The following is a 27,539-nucleotide window of genomic DNA, read 5'->3' on the forward strand; positions in this document are numbered from 1 at the left end:
ATAATTATTTAGAAAACAACATACTAATGAAGGACTTAATTCTGCCTTCTATTACATCTTTCTAACTTTTTTACTACACCAAATGCTGGGAAGGATGAGTGGATTCAGAATTTCCAATTAGTGAGTGAATCAGGAACTACATATTTACTTGAACCTTTGTGTGAAGTTAACAATAAAAACTCCTTGTTTATATTGCCCTTGTTACTAGAACATAAAAGAGCAAGTAACAGTTTTTTGTAAGAAGCATTTCTCTGTATATAATCCTATATACGCGTATAATCTGTATAAAGGGAATTTTAATCTAAATAAACTTTAAAAGAGCATTTGTATAGCGGTACTCAACAAAAAAAGAAATCCATTAAAGTGATGCAAAGAAAAAGCAAATCATGTTCTCTCAATAACTGGACTGGGATAGGATGCCAGTTATTGATTTAGTCTGGGATACTGGAATACTAAATCTTCTTCTGTATTCAGGCACAGTATATCTTTTGGAACTCTCATAATGATTTATTTTTTATATTTAAAAAATAATCCTACTTGAGGGCAGAAGACCTGTCTTCCTGTAGCCACATTTTTGTTTAGCCGTGGCTTTGACTGAATTTTTCCCTGCAGAAGTATTGTCCATTAGATTTAATTGTTTCTCATTGGTATCTTCCAGGAACTGAACGACTATTACTTGGTGCCTCTCCTTGGTATGATTTGACAACTAGTCCAAATGCATGCTTTCTAATTTACCTTACAATTTCATACATTATTTCCTATACGTATCTACTATCTGGCAAAATATTTCCAATTAGAAAGGTGGAGGAGGCTGAATGACCCTTATGCACTAGGCTACATTTGCCTGGTCTATTTCAATAGGTTTCAGAATTAAGTAATTCTCCTTGGCTTGGCAGACATAGCTTACCAACAAAAATGTTCAAAATGGCGTCTGAGTGAGGTATAGATGAGGCAATAGCACCAAGTTTCCTAAGTGCACCTCAAAACAAGATGTTTGGCAAGAAAGCTACAACATACTGCAAAATACAAGATAGTAACACAGGTAGCATTATATTCAATAGATTCTCTAGATATGCCAGCTGATTATTCCTCTTGTATTATAAACTAAAATGCAATTCTGCACATAGATAATAAGAATTCATAGATTTTAAATTATACTCTTGAGTATTCCTGGAAGGTAGACAATAATCATAGCACATAAAGCTACAACATTTTAGGAAGGTATTTCTTTAGTTGCTTTTTCTGCATCTCCTCTGAAAGTTTCTATCCGCATACAAGATTTGTCCACTCACAGAGGCCTGGGGAAGATTATATTTTAAATCACCCCATCTTGATTATCCAGAAGTTGTTTGTCAAAGCCCTATCATCTAATTTGATCAATATATCTTGGATTCTCAGAATGACACTTCAGTGAAGCTAAAGGACATTGTTACATATTTTCTGGATTGTGAAATACCACCAGAAAACACAACCAAATGATTAGAGCAATTCAAAGATCAGATCACTTTCAGCATACTTTTTAAGTAGCATGTGTGGTCAGCAGCTGGCAGGATACCAGATTGCTCAGACAGCCGACAACCTGAAACTCACTAGCAGCATGGAGCCTTATCTGCTAATAACGAAAAGCAGAATTAGCTTGCAATATGTGATTTGTCTAGAATACACAAATTCTTCTATTCGCTCTTGTGGCTGTACCTCTTTCCTTGAGTAAAGTGAAGACAAATCAAATTATGATGGAACTTAACAGATGTCTCAGCAGTGTGTTTCCTTTATATTTTTCATAGCCTCAGTATATCACATTAGAATATGAGTTCAGACAATTAAAGCAGTGAAAAATATGAATATCAAATTATTTACTATTCCTTTCTAATTATCACTGGCTTTTTTCTGCCATTGTTTGGACAGTGAAACCAAATTATCCTTTTCTACTGTTGTTTACAGGAGATGGATACCTAGACCATTAGCAGTGTTACCTATTTTAAGTGCCCCAAAACCACAGGTCAGAACTAAACAGAACAGTAATTTTTAATAGCTGTTTTCCTTTGCTTGTTGTTTGACTTGTTAGGTCACATTTGGGTCATATTTCTATACCGCTGTGAGGGATAGAAGTGCTAGAAAAAAGAGGGAACAACCTACAGGTATTCAGGAGGGGTCTTAAGGAAAATAACAATAATATACACCTTCTAGTAAAATTATGAGAGCTGGAAATAATTAATTTCATTTCAGAAGTCCCTAAATCTAATGGGATATAATAATTCTTGACAAGCACCTCTAATAGAATGTTAGGTATTTATACTAGAATTAAAAATAAATTGTAGGCAGTTTATGTGAAAACTGAATACAATCTGACAAGAGTTTGTCCAATCCACAAATGAATAAGAATGAAAAGCTCTCTTCTGGAACCTCACTGTCTGACCTCAGAACTTAATTTAATTTATTCTACATGTTTAACTCAGTTCTTGTCTTGTGCCCTTTACAGTGATACAACCAGCAAATTAACAGAAATGAAATAGTCAAATACATTTATGGAAAGTCAGTATTGAAAAAACTTAATTTCTGTGAAAGAAATTTTTGCTTCTAAACTTACTCCAGATAATTTTACTTATAGGTTGCACTATAAGAATTAAACTTCTATTCATCCAAAAATACAGATGTCTGTGTAGTATCTATTTTCAAATACTTTGTGTTCTTTAAAGTCAGCAGTCCTGTTCAGTAAAAAGTGTGCACAAAAACTTGAATCAACAGATACAGACTTCCACTTTGTTACTCTAAACTCCACCACAGTAGGAAAGGAAAGTTCAAAGTTACAACTTTGCACTGTGGCCAAAATACACGAGCCCATCTCACTGGATTGGGTCAATTGAATCCCACTGTGATGATGGAGTTCAGGCTGCAAGAAAAGTTCATGTTGGGCTGACTCTGCAGTACCACCCTAGAATGCAATGTGCCGTATCTATTTTGTATTCCCTAGGGCTGGGAATTTATAGCAAACATTGCTTTTGGGAACAGTGTTAGCAGTGAAATACTGCAGCATAAAGTATCTTCTCAGTAACTCTTAGCTACTACCACAGTGCATGTAGATAATAGAAATAGCATCTTGCTTCTTCATTTGAAGTAGTTTCAGAATTGTCAATTTAGGATATAGTAAATAACTGTAACTTAAATCTGATGGTCAACCGAGACAAGCACAAAGATATTTTGCTTAAAATTTGAAGTACAGAAATCCAGCAAGATAGCTCACGCAAAAGGATATTATACTGAGATGTCAAAAACCCCTTACCTTAAAGTAGGAGAAAATATATTTTCTTCTTAAAAAGCTAGTACCCATAAAATAATATATAACAGTATATATCATCTTAAATGGCAATATAAGTAGATTGATAAAAACAAATAGTGTTTTAATTGCTGCAGGAGTTTTTTGACTAAACCGCCACTCCTTATATTTTGTTCCAATTTGTTTTTTTTTTCCTAAGGTCTTTTTCTGAAAGTATGAATTGTTAAAACAAAGACTTGAAAACCATATTTCTTGGCTCTGTTCTGAGCAAAAACATTGTTGGGCTCTGATTTATGCTATATTCAGTAAGTGTAGCTTTATCAGAGCTACTGCTGTGCACACTTTGGTATCTGACTTAACATGACTACACCTTAATTTCTTCACCATGTAAAAGAAGGAAAGTTAAACTTGACTGAATTTTGCAGCTTATGTGAGCTATTCTTATAAAAAGCACTGTTCAAAATCTCTTATTATTTCTGAATGATAAAAGCTTAAATGTAGCATCTAGATTTTATTAAATTAAAGCTAAAATTCTTACATAACTACATGTCTTTGTACTAACTCTTACAATTTCTCTGTGGTCAGAACATTAGTATCTTCCAGTGTATAGCTGCCAATAGCATTTGAGAGCACACTTGACAATTGTTTGTTCACTGAATTAAACATGTAGATTCTATCCAGCAACTTGCAGTGGTTTATAAACCTCATTTCCTATAGCTATTAGGTGTTATTAAACAACAGAATTTAATTGAAGAATATGATTTTAATTTCCTGCACATGGAAGATCAGAAAAGGAGCTCCCACCTCTGGTATGGAAACATATACATTGTATTCTTGCTAATGAGTTTTGACCTTACATGTGGTGCGCAGTCTGTGTGATTGGCATGGTTTTGCCAATAAGGTACATTGAATACAAAAAGGTCATTTTGCTCAGAAACTAACTGTTTGAACTAAGAATTTCTGGTAGGCCAAGAATATGAAAATACTGCCCACGGAGCCTATCAAAGGGAAGAGCTGAATTTAATTACTGGCCTTCATTCTCACTCCAACTTTGTTGCTCCTTTTGTAAAATCTTTTTGGTTGGGATTGCCATGGTAACCTCTAAAACTGCAAGTGCAGCTACCACATTTAACCTGAGGCGGAAATTTGGGCACTGTCAAAGTAAGTGCCATACCCAGTATTCCAGAACCATAGCAGTGATACAGTTACATTTTCTGAAAACAACTTAAAATAGCAACTATGATTTCTGGGGCACTTAGTAGCACACAATTCTAAAACAGACTAACTGTTGCAAAACTATTAAAAATGGGTGGATTGTGAGGCTCTGGCATATGATTGTGGCTCTCATGTGTTGCAGGCATGTGCATGAACACAATGGGCTGGTAAGGGCGAGGATGTGTGGGTGTATGTTCCCAGCTGTCATCCCTAGGGTTAGGGAGAGTCTCATCTATGTCCTCTACACACTCTGCAAAGTTTGGGTGGTCATGGACTGCGTTGTCCCTTCCAGCAACCACTCCTTGGGTTAAGAAGGGTATCATCTCTTATTCATTAAGCCTGGGTGGTCATGTACTCTTCACACCCTCTTCAGGGTGATGGAACACAGCTTTTCATTTTCCATATAACCCTTCCATGACCAGGTGACTCTCCCAGTTAGTCTATGACACAAGCTACACACTACATGTAAGGTCAAAACTCATCTCCTTCATGGGGTTTGACTTTGCTAAGAAACAAATTAACAAGACAATCAACTCCCAAGGCTTGGCTAAACCCACCTCCTCATCTTACTGCAGCACAGACCCAAGCTGCCTTTGCCAGAACAGCCAAACTCTGAAATCTGCTTCCTGCTCTTAATTGCCTCCAGCTGTTTGTCCCTCCCTCCAGGCCTCCTGTTGCTGGCAGGTGCTGCAGGGTGGGGCAAGTTTCATCCCCACATCCAGGACACTGTTAACTGCCTGCTTCCTCAGTGCTTGTTCCTCTAACATGTCCTCATTTATATTTCTGTTTTGCATTGTTCACTATCTTGAAGGATGCAGTGTTATGATCTGAGATTTATTTTAAAAGAAAATGAAACTGCAGCTTTCCAGTCTGCGAAGTTAAGTGGAAGAGTGACAGTGCAACGCCTGAAAGTCATCAGGCAATATGAAGTAGCAGCCATTGGGAATGTGGACTACTCCTCTCGTTAGTGTACAAATTCTGAGCGCCTTGTTCTCAGGCACCTAGTGCGCAAAGCATTATGGATAGTAAAGAAGTATGCAGTAAACGAAAGCTTCTTTCCCAAGAAGCGATATCCTAGTGATTTTGCTAAACTTTAGATGGCTGTTTGGTCCTAGTTTTTCAAGGGTAGATCAGATCTCAGCTACCTTCTTTCTCAGCTCATGATAGGAAAATGACAGTTTATTTTCAAAGAATAAAATGTGAGTCATGCTAGCAGTGAAATTTCAGGTATTACGGGGCTATACGATTCTCTGTGTCAGGGAATCTAGACTCCTATGCTGGCATTTTCCAGCTCTTATTTTTTTAACCGTGCACATTAGAAAGATCATGTTGTCATGGTAGGAATGAGGTATGAAGTAGTATCTTTATCTAGAGCAGCTAATATAGTTGGAAAACATAGGTAAAGTTTTGGTGAAACAGCTCTTTCATCTGGTTATTGTGTCTGAGAGCTCATCTGTTCTCTCAATAATGACAGCAGGTCTAATAATACAAAAATACTATTTGCTCTAATACCAAATACTACTTCTCCCTACAAATATTGCCTCTTTCAATTCCCACAACTATTCTTGCTATAACATGACTGCTACAATCAGGGTAGTTATTTACAACTATCACCCAAGCGAAAAGGATGTTCATTGCGGCACTGAACACAATAAAAAAGATGGTGTATAGCTACAGAGCTAAAAACCAAAAAATATATACATGCACAAAAGCAAAAAATCCAGTAACCGACTAGAAGTGAGTGTGTTTTGAATTCACTGTCTAAACAAGATCTAAACAGATTTCTGAGATTTTAATATGCTCTTGAGAAATATATAAATTGCTAAAATATTTAGGATATCACCAGAGATACAATGGCTAGTAACTATTTCAACAGCTATGGCTTCTGTTGCTCATTGCAGTTAAAAAGAAGTTTTAAGAAAGTACTCTTTGGTGATGCTCAGTTTCCTACCAAACTACTAATGATGAACAAGAATGGTCAAGACAGAACTCCTAGGGAATATGCAAATTTAGTGGCAGAAAATGTTAATACTTCCAATTAAAATCAGAATACTAATGTTACATTTTGTTTAAAAGAAAAGAGAATGCTACATTCATAGAATCATAGAATCAGTAAGGTTGGAAGGGACCTCTGGAGATCATCTCGGCCAACCTCCCTCCTCAGCAGGGTCACCTAGAGCATGTTCGACAGGGTTGCATCCAGGCAGGCCTTGAAGATCTCCAGAGGGAGACTCCACAACCTCTATGGGCAACCTGGTCCCCTGCTCTGCCACTCTCACAGGGAAGAAATTCCCCTTCATGGTCAGGCAGGACTTCCGGTGGTGCAATTTTTGCCCATTGCCTCAGACAATGTGTCCTGTCACATGGGACAACTGAACAGAGTTTGTCCCTGTCCCCTTGACACCCTCCCTTCAGGTACTTGTACACATTGATAAGATCCCCCCTCAGGCTTCTCTTCCCCAGGCTGAAGAGGCCCAGCTCTCGCAGCTGTTCCTCATAGGGCAGATGCTCCAGCCCTCTGATCATACTCATAGCCCTACGCTGGACTCTCTCCAGTAGCCCCATGTCTCTCTTGGACTGGGGAGCCCAGAACTGGACACAGTACTCGAGATGAGGCCTCACCAGGGCTGAGTAGAGGGGCAGGATCTCCTCCCTCCACCTGCTGGCAACACTCTTCCTAATACACCAAAGGATGCCATTGGCCTTCCTGGCCACAAGGGCACATCGCTGGCTCGTGGTCAACTTGTCATCCACCAGCACTCCTAGGTCCTTCTCTGCAGAGCTGCTCTCCAGAACATCAGCCCCCAGCTTGTACTGGGCCATGGGATTATTCCTCCCTAGGTGCAGGACCCTGCACCTGCCCTTGTTGAACCTCAGGAGGTTCCTCTCTGCCCAGCTCTCCAGCCTGTCCAGGTCTCTCTGAATGGCAGAACAGCCCTTACCTGTATCAGCCACTCCTCCCAGCTTGGTAGCATCAGCCAACTTGCTGAGGAGGCACTCTGTCCCTTCATCCAGGTCATTGATGAACAAGTTGGACAAGACTGGACCCAATACTGCACCCTGGGGGACACTGCTAGCTACTGGCCTCCAACTGGACTCTGTGCCACTGAGCACAGCCCTGTGAGCTCTGCCATTCAGCCAGTTCTCAGTCCACCTCTCTGTCCACTCGTCTAACCCACATTTCCTGAATTTGTCTCATGAGGATGTTCTGGGAGACAGTGTCAAAAGCCCTGCTGAAGTCAAGGTACACAACTTCCACTGCTCTCCCCTCATCTACCCAGACAGCCATTCCATCAGAAAAGGCGTTCAGATGGGTTAAGCAGGACTTCCCCTTAGTGAATCCATGCTGACTCCTCCTGATCATGTTATTTTCCTCCAGATGTCTGGAGATAACATCCAGGACGAGCTGTTCCATCACCTTTCCAGGGATGGAGGTGAGGCTGACCAGCCTGTAGTTGCCTGGGTCCTCCTCCTTGCCCTTTTTGAAGACTGGAGAGACACTGGCTTTCTTCTAGTCCTCAGGCACCCCTCCAGTTCTCCAGGACCTTTCAAAGATGGTGGAGAGCAGCCTAGCAGTAACATCCGCTATCTCCCTCAGTACCCGTGGGTGCATCCCACCAGGGCCCATGGATTTGTGGATGTCTACCCTGCCCAGGAGATCTCTAATGCTATCCTCCTCAACCAAAGGAAAGTCTTCCTTTCTGCACTTTCTCTCTTGTCTCCAGTGTGTGGGATTCCTGAGGGCTGTCCTTAGCAGTGAAGACTGAAGCAAAGCAAGCATTCAGTAATTCTGCCTTCTCTGTATCCCTTGTCACTAGGGCCCACACCCCATTCAGTAGCAGGCCCACATTTTCCCTAGTCTTGTTTTCTGAATTCTGATAACGTAATATTAGATGTTACCAATAGATGGAATGATATTTTATTTCATGTTTAGATGAGGAGAGTAAATAGACAAGCAGACAAAAAGGAGTGCATGTTATGAAGTGCAACTACAACTTATTTGTGATACAAATATGTTTCAAAGAAAGATTTGGAATTCCCCAACTCCAGAAAAAACATCTTCATTTCCTACCATGGAGACAACACAATGAGCACTTTTGTCAGAATAACTTTACAGGCTCCTTAAGTTACAAAAGCCATAGCAACTGGACTTCACCCGTGCAGTATATATGTAGCAGACCTTTTCCAAGTGGAGAAACACTAAAAATTGAATGCTTACTCAACAATCCTGTATTAGAAAAATGTCTTGTATGGATTAAACTTAACGCAGTGTCATGTGAAGTGCAATGTAAAGGAAGTATTTGGGCTTTAAACATTACCTAACATTTAATAGTTGTAAATGCTGGTGTTCCAAGATCGTAATTTTGGGGAAAAACATGATGGACAAAATTCTTCAAAACAGTCTCCCAGTCCGAAGAAGTCTCCCAGTTCATCAAAACTTGTCTGCTGTATGTTTCTTTTTCTAAGATTCTAAGAATCAAGAATGCTGTTTAGGTAATAAAATAGAAAATTTATATAAAAACAAATTGTGCAATAACAGGAAAACAAATGTGAAGATGACTAAACCATATACAAAAATATTATGGCTATAACATAATTATGTGGCTATGTAAATGTGTTGGACGTGCATTTACTCTGAGAACATGCATTTATATAATAGCATATGCACAAATTTCTCTTTTAAACTTAAAGGGATTGCAGCTTTCCATTTTGTGTTGTGTCAAACTCTGATCCAAACTCCTGTAATGCTTGAATCCTTCCAGTTAAACTTTGAACGACCTCATACTTGGAAAATGTTTTTAAATCCTGTTTAGTCATTATAGTTGTTTAGCAGTTAATCCAAGTATATTGTTTTGTAAGTAAGCTTAGCCTCTTGTCCCATGTGAAATAGAGCACAAACGGTCAAGGGGACAATGATAAAAGTATTAGGAAACAGATGAAAAGTAAAAAGATAGTTATTAAAAGGTGGAGATATGGAAAAAGTGAAGGCTAATATTAAGTGGTGACTGGATGATTTAAGGGAAAAAGGATTAAACTCTCAAAGCAAAGTGGAAATGTAAACATGTTAGAAAAATGACAGGATGGTCATTATGGTTAAATTAACAAGTATTAACTCACAAAGACATATAAATCATTAAAAGTGTAAAATCACAAATATACTGAGGTCACACAACGTACAAGGAGCAATGAACAATAAAAAATTGCAGGATGCTCTAAGGCCAGACATGCTATGCATATCACTGGACAGAGGATACTTAGTTGTGCTCTCTCATCTTTAATTTTACATTAATAATTGCATAGATAAGAACTGCAATCGTAATAAAAATGTTTTTTTCCAAATTCAGTAAGGTAAAATGGACATTTTGGCCATGTACAATTACCACTTTTTTTTTCTTCTAATAAAGGACTTTGAACAATACAAAGGCAAAGTCATAACCAAAGATGGCACGATCCTTTGTTAAGGCCACAAGAAGGATAGAACATTTCCATGTATGTATATTGGGAATACAATTCACATATATATAAACTTCCTCTATATTTCTGCATGCATGCACATATATACAATGAGGATTTCATTTCTTGTCATAACGGTATATACAGGGCAAATTTTCTGAGACCTTTTCAAAAGTGATGATGGAGGAGGAAAGAAAGCTTACTTTTTCTTACATGTAGTAGATACATACATCACACATGATACTCTGAGAGCAAGATAATCACATTGATGTAAAGCAGTTCAGCTGGTGGTACCCCAAATTCATGTTTTAATATCCTTCTTCATGCATTTTGGGTAAGACTCTAGTCTTTTAATGGGTATGCTGCTTCCTCTGTAGGAAAATCACAAGAAAAAATGGGAAATATACAAAGATTTACTTTAGCAACACAGCTACCACTATTACAAAAACAGGTACTCCACATACTGGATCTTAAATCCAGTACATTTAAGTTAGCAGAACTATCACCAAATTTTCATGTACTTTCTGTAGCAGTTCAAATCTGCCAGGACATTTTTGGTCATAGATTCTGAAATCCAACTCTGGAATTAAATAATAACCCTAAGTATTCTTCTGGGTAAGAGCCAGTTTGTGTCTTTGTGCATCCTAAAGGTTTTAAAGACCCACTCTAAAACCTAGTTTCTCATTCACCTTGCAAGTGTTAGTGTCCAACTCAAAAACAAGCCTGAAAGACATGCTATGTGGTACTAAATCCAAAACATGCTGGAGACTCGAGGCCCTAGAGCAGAACACGCAGGACCACCTGCATACTACATCCGCAAGTCTCTAATTCCACAAGTTTACAACAGCTCCAGAAAGGCAGAAACCTGCTGGATGCCCAGGCACTCGCACAGCAAAAACCCACAGCTGGCACAGTAGCTACACTGCAGCTGCACGGCAAGGAAAGTAAGGCTCGAAAGCCCACCCCCGGCAGGTGCACACACCGCCGGCCCTTCCAAGGTGCTAACCTCCGAGAGTGGAAGGCACGCTGCTTTTGCCTCCCCTTCACCCAGACCGAGCACACCGTCAGCTGCGGGTGCGGGGGCTCCCGGGCTGCGCGCCACAGCAACGGCTGCCAACGGCTCTCAACGGCAACGCCGCCACCCGCCGCCCGGCACAGCCCGCGCCGCACAGCGCGCATGCGCGGCCCTACCTCTCGGGCGGGCGAATTCAAAACTGCCTCTTGCCTCTTCTCTTTGCTCTGGTGGTAGTTGTGTTGACGTCATAGCGCCGCGTCCTTCTTTGCGGTTTCCGGCGCTCGCCCGCGCGGTAAAGGGAGCCGAGGGGGGAAAGTTTTCATTTGTGTGGTTCACAGCACCGTTCCCCTCCGCCTTCCCTCAGGAGCGGGCGGGCCGGCGCTCGCCCGCGGCGCCCACCGCGGTGCTGGCGATGGCGGCGGGGCGCCCGGAGGCGGCGGCGGCGGCATCGCGGGTGACGGAGCTGGAGGAGGAGCTGCGGGGCCTGGCGGAGGAGCTGAGCCACTGCCAGGTGCGTCCCTAGCGGGGCCGTCCCCTGCCGGCGCGGCGGCCGGGGGAGCGCGGGGCGCCTGGGCCCGGCCCGCCCACCCCGCTCCGCGCCAGGCCCCGCGCGGGCCGCGGGTTCGCATCCCGGTTCCGGCGGCCGCTGAGGGCGGGAGGCGGCGGCCGCGGGTCCTCCCCCCACCCCCTGCTGCGGCGAGGCGCGGCGGCCGTTACCCGGCCGTTACCGGAGCGCTTGGGTTGCCCTTCGCCTGCGCATTTATTCGCGCGCTTCTCCAAAAAGTCGCGGTTCGCTCGCCGGGCACGGCGTGCGAGGGCGCCGGCCGCTGCGGCCCGGGCCCCGCGGGGACAGCGAGCAGGCCTTACGGAGATGCAGGCCCTGGAGCGGCCTGCGCGGCCGCCGCCCTGGGGCACCTGCGCCGCCCCGGAGGGGGAGGCCGCGCAACAGCGGCACCGCAAAAAAGTTCCCCCTCAGCTAGCTGTCCTCCCGTGCGCCGCCGTCGGACACGCTCTCTTCGTTTCTGTAGCTGGTCGTTCATTGCCTGTGTCTGGTCCGCAGCACCTTTCACGGAGATATCCCGATGCTGGTAGCCTGAGATCTTGCTGAAATAGCTTCCTCTGATCCTGGGCCAAACGAGCCTGAAGGACGTGGATGAGAAAGATGACATCTAATTCCCTGGTTGCCTTCGTTCTCCCTTCCTGATAAGCAAAGCAGTATTTTCCCATGGGACTTGGCGTGGTTAAATCGGTGAAGACCGTAGCAGGTGCAGGCGTATCTGTGGAGGCAAAATAGTGTCCTCATTAGAAGTAGTAGCTGTTCCTGTTGCTTCCAGGCAGCATCGGTACACCTGACACCCTGCATGAGGTTTGTGTTTTAGGCAAAAACTTGTTGCATAGGAGAAGTAAGAGGAGAGGGAGCCATCAGTAGTAATTTCTCTTTTGAAATACTGAACAGTGAATGATGTTGGGATATCTTAAGTGCCTTGTGGGAGAAGTTTAGGAAACTCTCCTTGCAGTGATAATTCAGTGAGTTTCCCTCTCAGCATGCAGACACGAGGTTTGGTGGAGGCAGAAAGAAGGCCCTGTACCATGTTTATTTGCTAGCTGAACATAAATTATACATTAGTAAAACCTACTAACATGATATTTTAAAGAGCATTATGAATAATAAAAACTTGGAAGTAAACAGTACAAATTTGAATTTCTAATCACTTTGATAATGTAATTTGATGTGCACAAATTGCAGCTAAGTATCTGTTTTCCCTTCTAGGTTCATTCAATTACACATACATTCCTACTTGTTTCTTGATGATCCTAGTCCAATCGTATTGAAGTCAACAGCAAGAAAACCTTATTTTGAAGTGTATTTCTGTTTCAGTTTCATGCATATTATCTTACCATTCTTGTATCTTCTTCTTTTAGCAGTTCAGATAGTTTTATGGAAGGGAAGCAAGGGAAAAAGAAAATGAGAGTAGATTCTATATTTGAATACAGAACCTACATATGGTAGAAATCTCTTCAGCTCTTCAGTTAGAGTCCAATACATGTCTTCCTTGTAGTAACAGCAGACACATGTCTTCAGCACTTTAAGATTCTTACTTTGGAGGAAGGAGGAAGTGAATCAGTAATTTATAAACACAGATTTTTATTTGCAAGCACTGCATATAGTCAGCTACGTGTTTAGCATTTTACTAATCCATCAATAAATATAGAAAGACCTGTTTAAGAATATATATTTTATTTAAAGAAAGGGGAAATAGATTTTAATCTATAGACTAGATTTTTGAGAGATATCACCTAGAACTGTTAGGTATACAGCTTTTCCAAAGTATGCGTTATTTCAAATGATTAACTATTTTTGATGTTAGGTTTGGGTAATATTCTCTATTTTAGTTCACATTCAAAATCTATCTGGTGTAAAAATGAAATCATGAATGAATGAAATTATTCAGGAATGTTTAATCCATTTGAAATTCATATTTCCTATGAAAATCTGTGCGAAGGCAAGGCACTTAAAACCCTAAGTCTCCATGGGCAAATGTTCATTTTGTATTTTTCTAATCTCTTTTCGGTTGGAATATAACGGCTTTGTTACTGACCAACTAATTTGTTTAGTAGAATTATATTCTATCTGGTATGATTTTCTTAGTGTCATTTGGATATAATATTTTCCTTGGTTTTTGTCTTACCATTTTTAAGTCTAGTTAATCAGTTTCTGTTTTCCTTGTCTTTATTCGGTAGGAGTATTTAACCCACCAGTCCATTGACCCTGGTGGGATGCACCCACGGGTACTGAGGGAGATAGCGGATGTTACTGCTAGGCTGCTCTCCACCATCTTTGAAAGGTCGTGGAGAACTGGAGGGGTGCCTGAGGACTAGAAGAAAGCCAGTGTCTCTCCAGTCTTCAAAAAGGGCAAGGAGGAGGACCCAGGCAACTACAGGCTGGTCAGCTTCACCTCCATCTCTGGAAAGGTGATGGAACAGCTCGTCCTGGATGTCATCTCCAGACATCTGGAGGAAAAGAAGGTGATCAGGAGGAGTCAGCATGGATTCACTAAGGGGAAGTCCTGCTTAACCCATCTGAACGCCTTTTCTGATGGAATGGCTGTCTGGGTAGATGAGGGGAGAGCAGTGGAAGTTGTGTACCTTGACTTCAGCAGGGCTTTTGACACTGTCTCCCAGAACATCCTCATGAGACAAATTCAGGAAATGTGGGCTAGACGAGTGGACAGAGAGGTGGACTGAGAACTGGCTGAATGGCAGAGCTCACAGGGCTGTGCTCAGTGGCACAGAGTCCAGTTGGAGGCCTGTAGCTAGCAGTGTCCCCCAGGGTGCAGTATTGGGTCCAGTCTTGTCCAACTTGTTCATCAATGACCTGGATGAAGGGACAGAGTGCCTCCTCAGCAAGTTGGCTGATGCTACCAAGCTGGGAGGAGTGGCTGATACAGGTAAGGGCTGTTCTGCCATTCAGAGAGACCTGGACAGGCTGGAGAGCTGGGCAGAGAGGAACCTCCTGAGGTTCAACAAGGGCAGGTGCAGGGTCCTGCACCTAGGGAGGAATAATCCCATGGCCCAGTACAAGCTGGGGGCTGACGTTCTGGAGAGCAGCTCTGCAGAGAAGGACCTAGGAGTGCTGGTGGATGACAAGTTGACCACGAGCCAGCGATGTGCCCTTGTGGCCAGGAAAGCCAGTGGTCTTATGCAGGTGGAGGGAGGTGATCCTGCCCCTCTACTCAGCCCTGGTGAGGCCTCATCTCAAGTACTGTGACCAGTTCTGGGCTCCCCAGTCCAAGAGCTACATGGAGCTACTGGGGAGAGTCCAGTGTAGGGCTATGCGGATGATCAGAGGGCTGGAGCATCTGCCCTATGAGGAACAGCTGCGAGAGCTGGGCCTCTTTAGGCTGGGGAAGAGAAGACTGGGGGGGGGATCTTATCAGTGTCTACAAATACCTTAAGGGGGGGTGTCAACGAGATGGGGCTGGACTCTTTTCAGTGGTGCCCAGTAACAGGACAAGAGGCAATGGGCAGAAATTGAAACATAGGGAGTTCCACCTGAATATGAAGAAGAACTTCTTCCCTGTGAGAGTGGCAGAGCAGGGGACCAGGTTGCCCAGAGAGGTTGTGGAGTCTCCTTCTCTGGAGATATTCAAAACCTGCCAGAATGCGATCCTGTCTAACATGGTCTAGGTGACCCTGCTGGAGCGGGGGGGGGGGGGGGGAGGGTGGACTAGATGATCTCCAGACATCCCTTCCAACCTTAACTATTCTGTGAATACTTGTTTCAGAGTCTTGAGCTGGCAGTTTGATTAGGAAATTTATGTCTTATAAAAGATATTACTGAGAAGATGTTAGTCTTTCACCCAACGGTTGGATAAAACTGCCCAAACTTTTTTATTTTTATCCTGCTCTTCTCAGAGCATTATATTCACAGTTATGTAAAGTGCACTTCTAAAATGTAGTTTCTAACCAAACTAGTTTAACAATTTTACTGAGGCTCACAGCATTTTAGAGCTGGAACTGGTTAGCCTTTGGATTTTTTTTTCCCCCCAAAGGGAAAAAAAAAATCTGTTTATAGGAATTAAGACTTCTTTTGGACTCTTGATACATTCTGTAGAACATGCGTCTTCTAAATTACCCTACCATTCTCTTTGGTGGTTCCAAGAAATCTTTGTTTTGGAAGAGAAATGAGTAGAATGTTTAGGGTCGTAGATAACAGACTTCTATGAGACTATGAGTTGAGGAAAATTATTGGAGAAGATAGACTCAGGAGAGGTCAAATAGGGGGTAAGTTTAAAGTGAATAGAGATATTTCTTTACACAGGATGTGTTAGACTAGTGCTGTGTGGTGTTATGAATGAAAGCTTGAGTGCATAGATCCAAAAGTTGTGAAACTTCATGGAAAAGAAACTAATTAGTTGTTTGTAGATATGTAGAAACATATTATTTCAGGACATCTTTAAACAGAAAGTGAAATGCTTATGTGATCCCACAGCCTCTGTTCATATATCCTTTTTATACTCTTTGTCATGTCTGTTCTTACGCCTTCTAGCCATGTGTTTATGGTCACTCTTGGATACTTGGTGAAGTAGACCTTTAGCTTTACTCAATAGGGGCGTTGTATTTTCACTGTTCATCCAATCTGGTACTAGGGCCTGGCTAATAAGCTAAAAACCAAGTCCTCTTTCAGCCTGCAAGGAAAATTCTAATATTTCTGGTATCCCAAAGCATAGAGTAGAAAATGGTAGTGTGTAACTTACTCTAGTGCAGCACATCTGTTAGTACTGCCTTGCTTTCTTAGTAGATCTTTCTGTGATTTAGTTACATATTCTTTGGAGAAACCAAGCCTAGAGAGTACTATTATTTCTCAGTTAAAGTGGTGCTCAAAAATCTTGATTTAGTCCTTCTGAAAATCATGAGACTTAAGCAAATAATACTAAAACTTTCTAGAATTATATTATTTTTTATTTATTTATTTTTTTTTTTTTTTAGGAAGAGTCCATAGGTAGAAGCCATTTTTGGCTCAGGAAGTTCCAGAGTCTTGTCTTACTGGAAGAATAATGCATGCTTGCCTTGCTTTAACTGTAGATGTCATAGGCATCTACTTCTGCCTATTGTCTACATCAGGATCCTGAAGTAGTTGACTCTTTTTTTTTTTTAAATCTGAATTAGTGACCCTGTTGATATGATTTGGGTTCTTTTTCCTCTTCCTATTTTTTTGTATCTTTAAGGTAACACTTTACTCCATGTAAATGTGCCTACAGAACCAAATATGATGCTTTTAAAACTTTTTTTTTCCTCTTTTCTAATGGTAAGAATCTCTTGTTAAATGTTGATCTCGGTAGCTCAGGCTTGCAATATTTCACATTGTCTTTAAAATTCTTAACATTGTAGTAACTGGAGTTAGGATAAGTGGGATTTTGGAGCAGGGCCTCTTAAAAGCACAACCGTTTTGTTTTAGACACAGAAACACATGTCTGAAAAGTGGTGGTGTTGTCTTGTAATTCTTCAAGTGAATTTGTGAAGATGAGATAGCTAAATTAAGAATATAGTGCCAACCTCCTATATCATCCACAGAGGTGATTTTTATAACATTGAGAAAGTAAGAAATAAATCTGAAGAAGCATATTTGCTTCTGCATTATACTAGTCTTGCAAAATTGTGATTGTTGGTCTAGAGTAGAGCAGTGTATGAGTAATGGCAGGTGCTTAATAAGCAACTTTTCAATATTCCTGTTTCAATTTTACTTGAATTTTTTTGAGTAATTGAGTACTCTTCATGGGAACAATTGTAAAGGAAACCTGGATCTTTTTGTTCTTTTTTGAGACCTTATTCCAGTTTTATTACTGGTTTGACTTTGGTGAGGTAGGAGGTGAAGATCAAACAGTAAGTTATGACACATCTGCTCTGTTATTTAACTGCTACTTTTTATTTTAGGGTTTACACTGTTGCCCATTGCTTTAGTATTTTGACTGCTGCCCATGGAGAATCATTAACAACTATGTCCTTATTGCTCCCTGGAGTTTTTGGCTTCGGTGTTTTAAAGATCTAGTGTTTGTTTTTTCCCCTCTCCTTTTCCTTTGCATTTCTTTTTTAATTTTAGGGGCAGAAAGAGGTGTCACCTACACAAATCTAGTTATTTCTAGTGTAGAAATACGCATTGTTTTGGGGAGGGATGGGGTGGTGGAAGGAAGGATTTGCTGTGTCTCTGGAAGCTTCTGTGTTCTGTGACTTGAGTTTCTGAATCAAGAATATTTAGCTTTTGTGCATTTTCTCCTTCATCTTGTATAGCTCTTAGAAAACTGCCTGGTGACTGTGTATTTGAATGTTTGGTTTATAGGGTACTTTGGAGTGTTTGTCTTTTGCAATCTGTTTTGTTGAAGCTATTTCATTTGGTGTAAAATATGTGTATGCTTCAAAGCAGAAGGTATGTTATTTGGTGTCTTATCTCAGTCACTTAACTCCTGAACTACAGAGTTTTTCATACACTGTGTCCCTTAACCAAAGGAGTATGAAAGGTTCTCCAAAGTATCCTGTGATATAGTGTGAATAGTCTTTAGTACATGGGAGAAATTCCATTTTAGTCCTTGTTTTGAGTATGGCTGAGATTTGGTCTTCTGCATTCCATTTGAGCCTTACATTGCTAGGAATATGAGAAGGTGGAGGAGGAAAGTGCCTGTCCTCTGTTGTGTTTATATATGCTGCTGGTAATACTCACAAAGGATTTAGGTAGAAGTAGTTTCACCTCATATTTTGCAACTTAAGATCCATTTCTTTATTTGCTGAAAGTACTGATTTGGATTCAAACGAGGATCTAAAGAATTTACAATTATTTTGTCCATAAACCTAAGAATTGTTTTAACCATTGCATTCATTGCATTTTTGACTTTAAAGGTAATATAACAACTCTACTTAAATAAGGTAGTATTTTTCTATTTGAGGATTTTCTTTCTAACTTTGTGGTTCTGCAAAAACTAAGACTAGGTTGTTTTTTGAAGTCGTGTATACTTTTTTTTGTAGCCAGCTTTTATTAATGTAATTTCTCTGACTCACATGATTTCCCTGTGAATGATAATTATAAAGCCTACTCCTTGCTGTTTTAGGAATTTGTGGGTGTGTATAGCTGTAACTAGGTAACAGGTCTTTCAAGATTGTAGCATTGCATGGTACTCTTTTTTCAGTTTATACACCTGGCTCAGAAGCTACCTGTGGTTTGCATTCTCTAATGTTTTGTTGAAGAAACCATACTACCTTTTATGGCTTTCAAAACGGTGTTAAGAATGCAATTAACAAATAAAAAAAAAAATAAAATACTTCATTAGTCAAAAAGTTAGGAATTATTTACTAGTCTGTGTACAAGTGGTCTGTTGCAACAGACTTTTGTGTAGAATTTCCACAGTTTGTGTCAGAAATTGATAAATACAAATGAGGAGGAAGTCTTCCTGTGGTTGCTATTACCTTTGCATCTGTTCATTGTTGGGGTCAGAGAAGTTCGTAAGGATGGACTGTGTGCATCCATAAGCATTTTTGGGTAGTAGGTAGATGGGCTGTTAGGTTGCAGTAGGTGACTGGGGCTTCAGCTGCTGCTCTGCATCTTTCATATTCTACATTGCCTGCTTGCCTTGGAAAACCATGTATAGACCTGTTTGGCTCATCATGCATCCTTCCTACACTGTGTCTGCAGAAAAAGAAATCATCTTGTTCTGATGTCTTTGTGGGTCAGGGAGGCATGTAAAGTAGTCTGGAATCAGCAGCACTGATCATAGGTCTGATTGCTAAAACACACTAAAAATTACTCCATTACCTGTGAAAACAAATGTATTATTTCATTCTGCACTAATCTAATATTAAAGAAACTAATTGAAAATACAATGTTAATACTAGTTTAAAAAAGCTCTTTATTTACTGATAAAAATAAAAAATACATCAGATAACAGTACATTTTAAATAATTCATGAGCAGATATGAGTTGCATATAGATTGCATAAACTGCAAGTGCTTTTAAACCAAGATCTGAGAGTTGATATTAATAGTTAAAAAAAAAAAAAAAAAAAAGCACAGTTCTTTAGTGATTTGTTTTCATGCCAACCTGTGTTTACTTTTCTAACTTTGTGACCACAGTTGAAATGGTTATGAACCATTTGTGAAAAGTTCACTCAATTTCAGTGGATTAGTATTTCTGCTAGACAAGTTATTGATAGCCATATGCTGTTTTCTAAAATGGGGCAAAGTGTTTAATGCTCCCATTCATTGAGTACTAATTTCCTTTATTAGTGATTAAGCCAAGATCATATGTTTACTGGCATGATGGGATGCCAGCTATTTCACACTTTTTTGTTATTTTATACTTTTTTTTTTTTTTTTTTTTTTTTGCCATAAGGAGTCCAAGTCATGTGAGTCTGATTATTACAGGTGCTGTACTAAGGAGGCTGTACCATATACATGTCAGAGAAATAGCATTGTTCAGTACCTGCATTTGCTTAATCTTTCTGTTTTCTGTTGTTTTTACTTTTGACAAATTTTCGCTAACTAGAAAGAAATTTTGTGTACTTGATCTTTCCTCCTGACAAATTTTGTTTGGAATATTTGAGTAAAATTGTAAATCTGAACTGAGAGTGATACCAGTTAAACATGGGCAAAAATACCCATTTTAAGTATTTACTAATTTTCAGTATTTGTTTGCATGTAATTATTTTAGACTGCCCCTAGGGCATGAGTGAGAAATTAAAAAATAGTACAGAGATCGGCATAAGTGTAAAGGTACCTTTTATAGAAACAACAAAACATGTTGTTGTTCCTCAATAGAGGAAGTCATCTTTTATATGCAGAGAAGAAGTAGGCTCATGCTTGTAATTTTTTTGGAATAGTTCAGCTGCACTGAGCTTGCTTCCAGAATTTCTGCATCTACCAAGCTGTACAAAGTTTGGAGAAGAATTGGTGTAGCAGCCCTACTTTTCCATTAAAATACCTTTTGGTCAAGGAGGAAGTACGCAGATTTTAGAGACTTACTTCAAGTAATCTTGTTCTTTTTCTATTAGTGTGTGCTTTTCCAGCTGTTTCAGTTACTGTTATTTAGCTCTTGACCTAGAAGGTAGGCAAATATACTTTGTCCTCAGTTTGAGACACATTTTTGCCAAATCTGGAAAGTATTCAATTTTATTTCAGGCAGAAGCATGATAGAACTAAAGTCCACTTGGTAATTCACTCATGGTAATTCAGGATAAATACACCAAAAGATATGCATATTTTGTTATATTGTCTATAAAATTAAACTACTTGTACATTCTCTTATTCTCAAATGCCTTGAAACTGGCAGGTGCATTGTAACTACATTAACACATATTTGACATAACATATTTGAATGCTAACTTTGAGACGTGTGCTGAAAATTTTAGTTTATTCTGGTCTCTTAGAACTAGAGATTGAAGTCTGAAGCTGTGACTCAGAATTCTAGCACTCTGAAAATAATTTTGTAACTTATGAAGCTCATGTCCTATTCTATTCTTGTATCTATCTTTTACAGTTACTACAGTTGATTTTTAGTAGTTTAGGTATTTATGAGTTGAAACAAAAGCTCACAGATAGGTTATCCCAACCTTGATCTATAAAACAATTAAAACAAGCTCTTATCTCTGGAACCAAACATGTTCCCTTCCCTTATCTTCTCCTTTTTCAGAATAAATCTTACATTAGATAGATGTTAAGTTTTTAATGTCAAGTGCTTGGAAGAAAGCATTTGTGAATATAAAGACTATGCCACTGAATGAAGGCATATAATGCATTCTATCTGTGCAATCAGTGTCTGTTGAAAAGAATAAAGGAAGCTTTTTATTATTAGTTGCTTGGTAAGGGAATGCTGTGCTTCATGGCTCCACTGTCTATCTGATAACTCATCTCTACTAGTTGAATTTATGAACATTTCTATGCAGTCTTAGTCTGATGGTGCTGAATGAATTTTGTGGATGTTACAAAAAGTACAAGCAGAAAGTATTTTGTAAGAAAGCCAGTGAAGTATTTCTTGTACTTTGATGCTGCATTGATTCAATTATTTGTGATAGTTAGAAATGTATATAAAATTATTTGCTGAAGTGCTTTGCTGCATTTTTGTCAGTATTCAGTGATGGGTAAAACTGAGAGTCCTTTACGCTGTAATTACAGATAGTATCTTTTAGCACAAGTTATATGCAGGGCTTTTGCTCGGACTATTATCTTTGTAGAAGCATTGCAGCACAGTAGCTTTGTATTATTTTCATGGTCCCTATTTGCACTGAGCAGAGTTCTGAGTAAAAATGCAATCTCTCTGGTTTATGGAAAACAAATCCTTACTAATTTGTCTTTTTTCTGTTTTTGATTCAAAGACTTTTTTTTGTTTAAACTATTGACAGAGACAGTATAAGAGGAAATTCTTTAAATGGGAGTAATGGAAGGGAAGATACTATTTTCTAGTACTATAAAATTAGTAGTTGGTTGCAGCATTAAGGAATTGGAGATAGGGAAAAAATATTTATTTGCTGATGGCATCTAAGTTCAGATAGACTTTAGTGATGGTATTAAAAAAAATCAGTCTGGCAATTAGATGCAATGTGTATGAGCGACTCCTGTGAACCTGCAAGTAACCATTGTTGCCTTTAGAGCCTGCTAGTAAGGCACTAAGTTTCTTTTCAGGTCTCAAGTAGTCTTATGTTCTAGTGACTTTTTAGATGCTTTTTGAAAGGCTTAGCACATCAAAGATCAGGTCGTGTAATGCATAAAAATATTCTGTAATGTATGGCCACTTAGCAGGACTGGGTCATTTCTAGAAAGAATTCCTTTTGTTTAAGAGTATAGTATGTGATTGGAAATTATGAACACTGCTGCAGTAACATCTAGAGAGTTTGCACTGGCCACAGAGCAGTGTGTTTTAAAAGCTGCATTGAGATGTCAAGAACAAGTGTGTGTCGCTTAAATGTAAAATTATTACAGCTTGACTGAAATCTTGAGCCTTTCAGTCAGAAGTACACTAGATAGGATAGGAGTCCGAAACAACCCATTCTAAGAAGTTTTTTGAAAGTGTGTCAATGCTTGTATCAGCCATGTTTTTTCATGCTTCTAGGAAATCTTTCTGAAAGCTGATCTGATACTTCCTTAATCCAGTATGCGATTTTGAATCTCTGTATTAATTCTTCCATCCTGTTAGTTACGCACTTTACACTTAGTATTGAAATATTCATTTCATAACAAAATTGTCAGTATTTGATTATTACAGGATTCTTACTAAAAATTACGGTAAACCAATAGCTCCCTCTGTCCTCTAGCAGTTTCAGTCTCTCTTAACGGGGTATCCATTCATTAAAAAATAAAATGATAGTTTGTCTTATGCTCTTATAGCAATTTTTCCTTGTTTTGTTTTTCTTTGTTTTGTTTTCTTTGCCTGAGAAACCTTTCCCCTGTTGCTAATTTCAGAAGATGACATATTCTTTTAGCCATTTGTCCTACTGTAGATGCTTTGAGTATGATATAAACACACAGAATCAGTGAGTTTGGAAGAGACCTCTGCAGATCATCTAGTCCAACCTCCCTGCTCAGCAGGGTCACCTAAAGCATGTTAAACCGGATTGCATCCAGGCGGGCCTTGAAGATCTCCAAAGGAGGAGACTCCACAACTTCTCTCGACAACCTGTTCCATTTTATACTTATGACAGTTAACCATGCATTGCAATAAATACAACGAAATATCAGAAAGAATCCTCATTTCAAAACTGTAGATAATTGAGAGACTTTTAAGTATGAATTCACTCTAAATGAGGACATATTTCTGTTTATCCTTGTTCTCAATAGAATATGTGGTAGAAGGGTAGATGGAACATAAGCCTTCCTATAAGTTTAATACTCAGTCTCTCATGAATATACAGCTGCTATGAGGTAGAAAAGACAGCTTATGTTTTGTCATTCTCAGAGCTATATTAAAAGCTTTTTCTGTAGGAATTTAAGATCGTTACTTTATCAAGCAGAATTAGTTGTCTTCCAAGGTAGAGTAACTGAAAAATGTTGATACTAAGGTGACTTTTCAGTTTATGGCAGACAAATAGCTCTATGCAATTTTGATAAAGTTTTACATGCTCTTGATATGAAATATCTAGAGCAGTATGTGTGCTTGCTTCTTCCTCGCAAGAGGAGAAGCAATTGATTGAGCTGAACTGAGAATATTTATCTTTCTGTGGTATTCTGTGTTTTGTGACTTAAGCTAATCTTTAATATGCTTATGACTTCAGTTACAAGCAAATACCTATGCTGTGACTGCATATACCATATAGATTTTGCCATTAGTTCATTTCATGTTTGTCACTGGTTCTGAACTTGTTACTAGTAAAAAAATCAATGAGAAGAATCCAGTTTGCTTTCTTGAAAGCAGGATCAAGGCATTCCTTTATGTCTGTGACTCAATATGATGAGGAAGTACAATTGTTTTCATTGCAGACTGAAGGAAACTGCTACTTTTCAGGGCATACCAGGAGCAGTCTTTTGTTTTATGTCGAGCTCTCAAGTCCCAAAATGTAAACTTAGTCACAAATGGAGCATCATCTTCATCTGACAGAAAGTATTGTAGATTATTTTGGTCTTAATGAGTAATTTTCAGTAACTTTCAAATGACATCTGTATTCTGCCTTGTATATGTAAGTTCTCAGCTGCTCAAGGTAAACTCTCACTGACCTCTTGAGCCGTGAGCATACATTTGAGTATGCTGAATGTTCCTTAGGTACGTTGAAGATTGATATATCCCAGGCCTTGACAGCTGTAGTGGTTTTTCTGTGCCAACTTCAGATAGGCTACACAGCCCTGTTTCAGAAGAAATTCTTAGGCTCCCAAGACCATTCAGCGAGCAGCCTTACCAAGTTCATTAATTGTGCCAAAAGCTTAGAAAGGCTATTTAAAATTCTTTTTGTCGTAAAACTGTAATAATCGTTGGCTGATATTGATACTTCCATTATACCAAATACATAAATACTTATACATTTACATTAAACAATTTGAGCCATCAAATGTTAAATATTAAATGTTGGGAATGTTAAAGTAAGCCACATTTAATGATAACTTCTATCACTCTTTGACTAGTGTTTTATTAAAATTGTCATAATGAGAAATTTTGTACTTCTATTTATCTTGGTGATAAATACTTCACGCAGTGAAGTAGATTTTTATCACAGACTTTTTTTTTTGTTACAGAGAACATGTAGTTGATGGTGCTGCTAAGTAATTTTTATTCTTTTGGCTTTCAGAGTAGGCAGGAGTCATGTTTTGTGTGCATTTAGAAAAATACAAATGTATGGTGAAAGGCATTTGTTGATTAAGATTAGAATATTTGAAGTATTTAAAATATTGCTGTATAGTTCTGTGTATGACATTCATAGTTTGTCGTAGTACTTTCAAGTAACAATTCCTGCCATACAAAATAAACAGCATTCGTTGAAATTGTGTTGTTTCTCAGTTCCTGTAATTCATGTGATTCTAATTTATTCTCAGATCACTCCAAAGGGATTTCTGGTTTTGTTTTTTAAATGGGACACTAATTAGCAGTTTCTATTTAGCTGTTTCTTTCTGGTGCATTTTGTGCACCCTATTCACATCTAACATTCCTCATTGCAAGCTTTTTTATATTTGTTTATTTTTCGGCTTTTCTAAAGCTAGAGTGGCTTCTTTGTCCCTACTTCATCTATCATTCTTTCAGCACAGGCAGAAGTCTTGCAGAACTTATTTATGTTAGATTTAGCAATTCCAGTGATAAGAGTAAAACTTAAGGTTGATTATGTGGATGACTTCCTTGGACAACTCTGAAGGTGGTGTGATTGTGAAATAGTTGTAGGTGCTCGGAGAGTAATCTGAATTGTTTCTTTATTAAAATCATATTCATTCATGCATATCTGTGTTTTCAATGAGAAGAACAGCTGAACATTCATATTCTTGAAACTCCATAATTTGCATATTACCCCAGGTTCAGTTCTGGGGAGGTTTGGCAAAGTTTTGGTAAGAGTAACGTTGCCAGACACTCAATACGTATTGGATACTTAACAGAAATAACAGGAAGGTTGAGAGCATTTCCTTGCTGGAAACAGGAAGCATTTTCCTCTAAGATGGCACATGGAGAAACTGGCTCATTGTTCTGTATGTATTCTGTACATATTACTTTGTTTCTTAGGAACAAATTGGCATATGATTGTAGTTTCTTCCTTCCCCTTATCCCCTTTTTCTTAATCGAGGAATCACGCATCTGAAAGTTACACACTCATGTGTCATCATGTGAAGCCTTCTGCCATTCCCTAGCCTGGAGTTGGGAGCCTGTAGGAATCTCAGAATCACAGAATGGTTGAGATTGGAAGGGACCTCTGGAAAGGACCATATAATCCAGCCCCCCGTCTAGAGCATGTTAGACAGGATCTCATCCAGGCAGTTTTTTAATATCTCCAGAGAAGGAGACTCCACAACCTTGCTGGGCAACCTGGTCTCCTGCTATGTTACTCTCACAGTAAATAAGTTCTTCCTTATATTCTGGTGGAGCTTCCTGTGGTTCAGTTTCTGCCCATTGCCTGTTGTCCCGAGGAACCTCCAGCACGAGACACAGCCTCCAATGCAGGCAGTCTCCGATGCCTGGAGTGAGTCTCATATTTGATATATTTCTTGGAATCATGCAGAAGCTTAAGTGTCTCAGGTCTTTTAAAAAAATAAACAGAGTACTTGCAAGCTATTTCTAGGTTCTGATATGCAGGATGGTAAAGGGAAAAGCTAAGTATACTCACACATAAATCCAAATCTTTAAACAAATAAAACTATACTGAACAAAACTCGTGATATGATAAATCAACTTCAGAAATTGTTTGATTCAAGATTTATGAGCATTTGTAGGTAGACTACTGTACCATTGGCAGTTTACTTGTTATATTTGGACTTCTCTGTACTTCTGTTACTTCATGACACTTAGTACTTATTTGCTAGTGGTTTTTAAATAGTTCAGTGCAAAAACATAGTGAATTATGTTTTAAAGGTGTAAAAAATGTTCAAGGGCTTTTATTAATTTAGCTCCCTCTCCATATTGCTTATTATCTCAGCGATTTGAATTAAAAAATATTTTGAAGTTATAATTGGATATAGTTTATTATGTATTCCGGTTTATCCCTTCATTATGATTCCAAGATTTCTTAAATTTATACTTAAGGTGATGCTATTTAGAGGTTTAAGACCTGCTGTCTTTCCTAGATTCCTCATAAGTAATTGGAAAGAAATTACATTTCCATTGTTGTTGTTTAGTGTGGTTTTCATTTGCCCTCTTTTTTTTTCTTTGCTTGTTTCTTGCAGCAAACATGAGGTATTTTTGTATGTTAAAATAGAGACTCCTTCTTTGCATATTATAAGCCTACAAGAGATTTTGAAATATGATTGTATTTTTCATTCTGTTTCTACCTGAGAACAATCATTAGTTCATGCAGGATTCAGTCTTCATAGACTGATTTTTCAAATGGTGTGATAAGGCGTTCTTAGGGGATGTGCACCTGCCTGTATTTCTAGAATTCTGAGCTCACATGAAAAATACATACTTTTTTTTTTCCTATTTCTTCAGGCTAGACAGCTAGAAGTCTAAGAGCTTAAATGGTTTAAGGTGATAGCACTCAGTGAGAAATTGTACCTTTTTTTCTTCTTTTGTTAGGTTGCATTACTACTTTTCTAGCCTGAATTTAGTAACTTAATTAACATGATGCTTACTTTTTGTTTTTTAACTTCAGTTCTACCTGAGAGGATTTATTAATAACTGAACAAAAACTTGGATATTGATTTGAAATTGCTTGAGTTCTTATGTTTGTGTGGCTTACTTTTGAAGCTACCTTTCTACAAAAAATGAATGCTATCTTGGACCATAATGCACCATCATCCCATTAATTCATCTTGGATATATTTTTTTGTTGCATATGTCTAGGTCACTTAGGATTTGGAAATCAGCCATTGCATTGTTAACCCAATTTGGGTAGAGACAGGTGAATTCTCTTTTATAAAAGCTTTTAAAACTAGTTTGTGCTCCATGTTTTTCTATATGAAGTTATTGTTAAATATTTGTTT

The 27,539-nt window shown here is 39.0% G+C and overlaps 1 protein-coding gene across 1 annotated transcript in view; it reads left to right on the top strand.

The window, feature by feature from the left end:
• The first annotated feature begins 11,260 nt into the window (after positions 1-11,260).
• Positions 11,261-27,539, top strand: part of CNTLN (centlein) — a 202,298-nt gene continuing 186,019 nt past the window's right edge. The window contains exon 1 of the mRNA XM_062599459.1: positions 11,261-11,469. Coding sequence (XP_062455443.1) covers positions 11,371-11,469 — 99 coding nt within the window. The 5' untranslated portion in view covers positions 11,261-11,370. The remainder of the gene's footprint in view (positions 11,470-27,539) is intronic.

Source organism: Rhea pennata, chromosome Z, assembly GCF_028389875.1.
Source record: "Rhea pennata isolate bPtePen1 chromosome Z, bPtePen1.pri, whole genome shotgun sequence".
Classification (NCBI taxonomy): domain Eukaryota; kingdom Metazoa; phylum Chordata; class Aves; order Rheiformes; family Rheidae; genus Rhea; species Rhea pennata.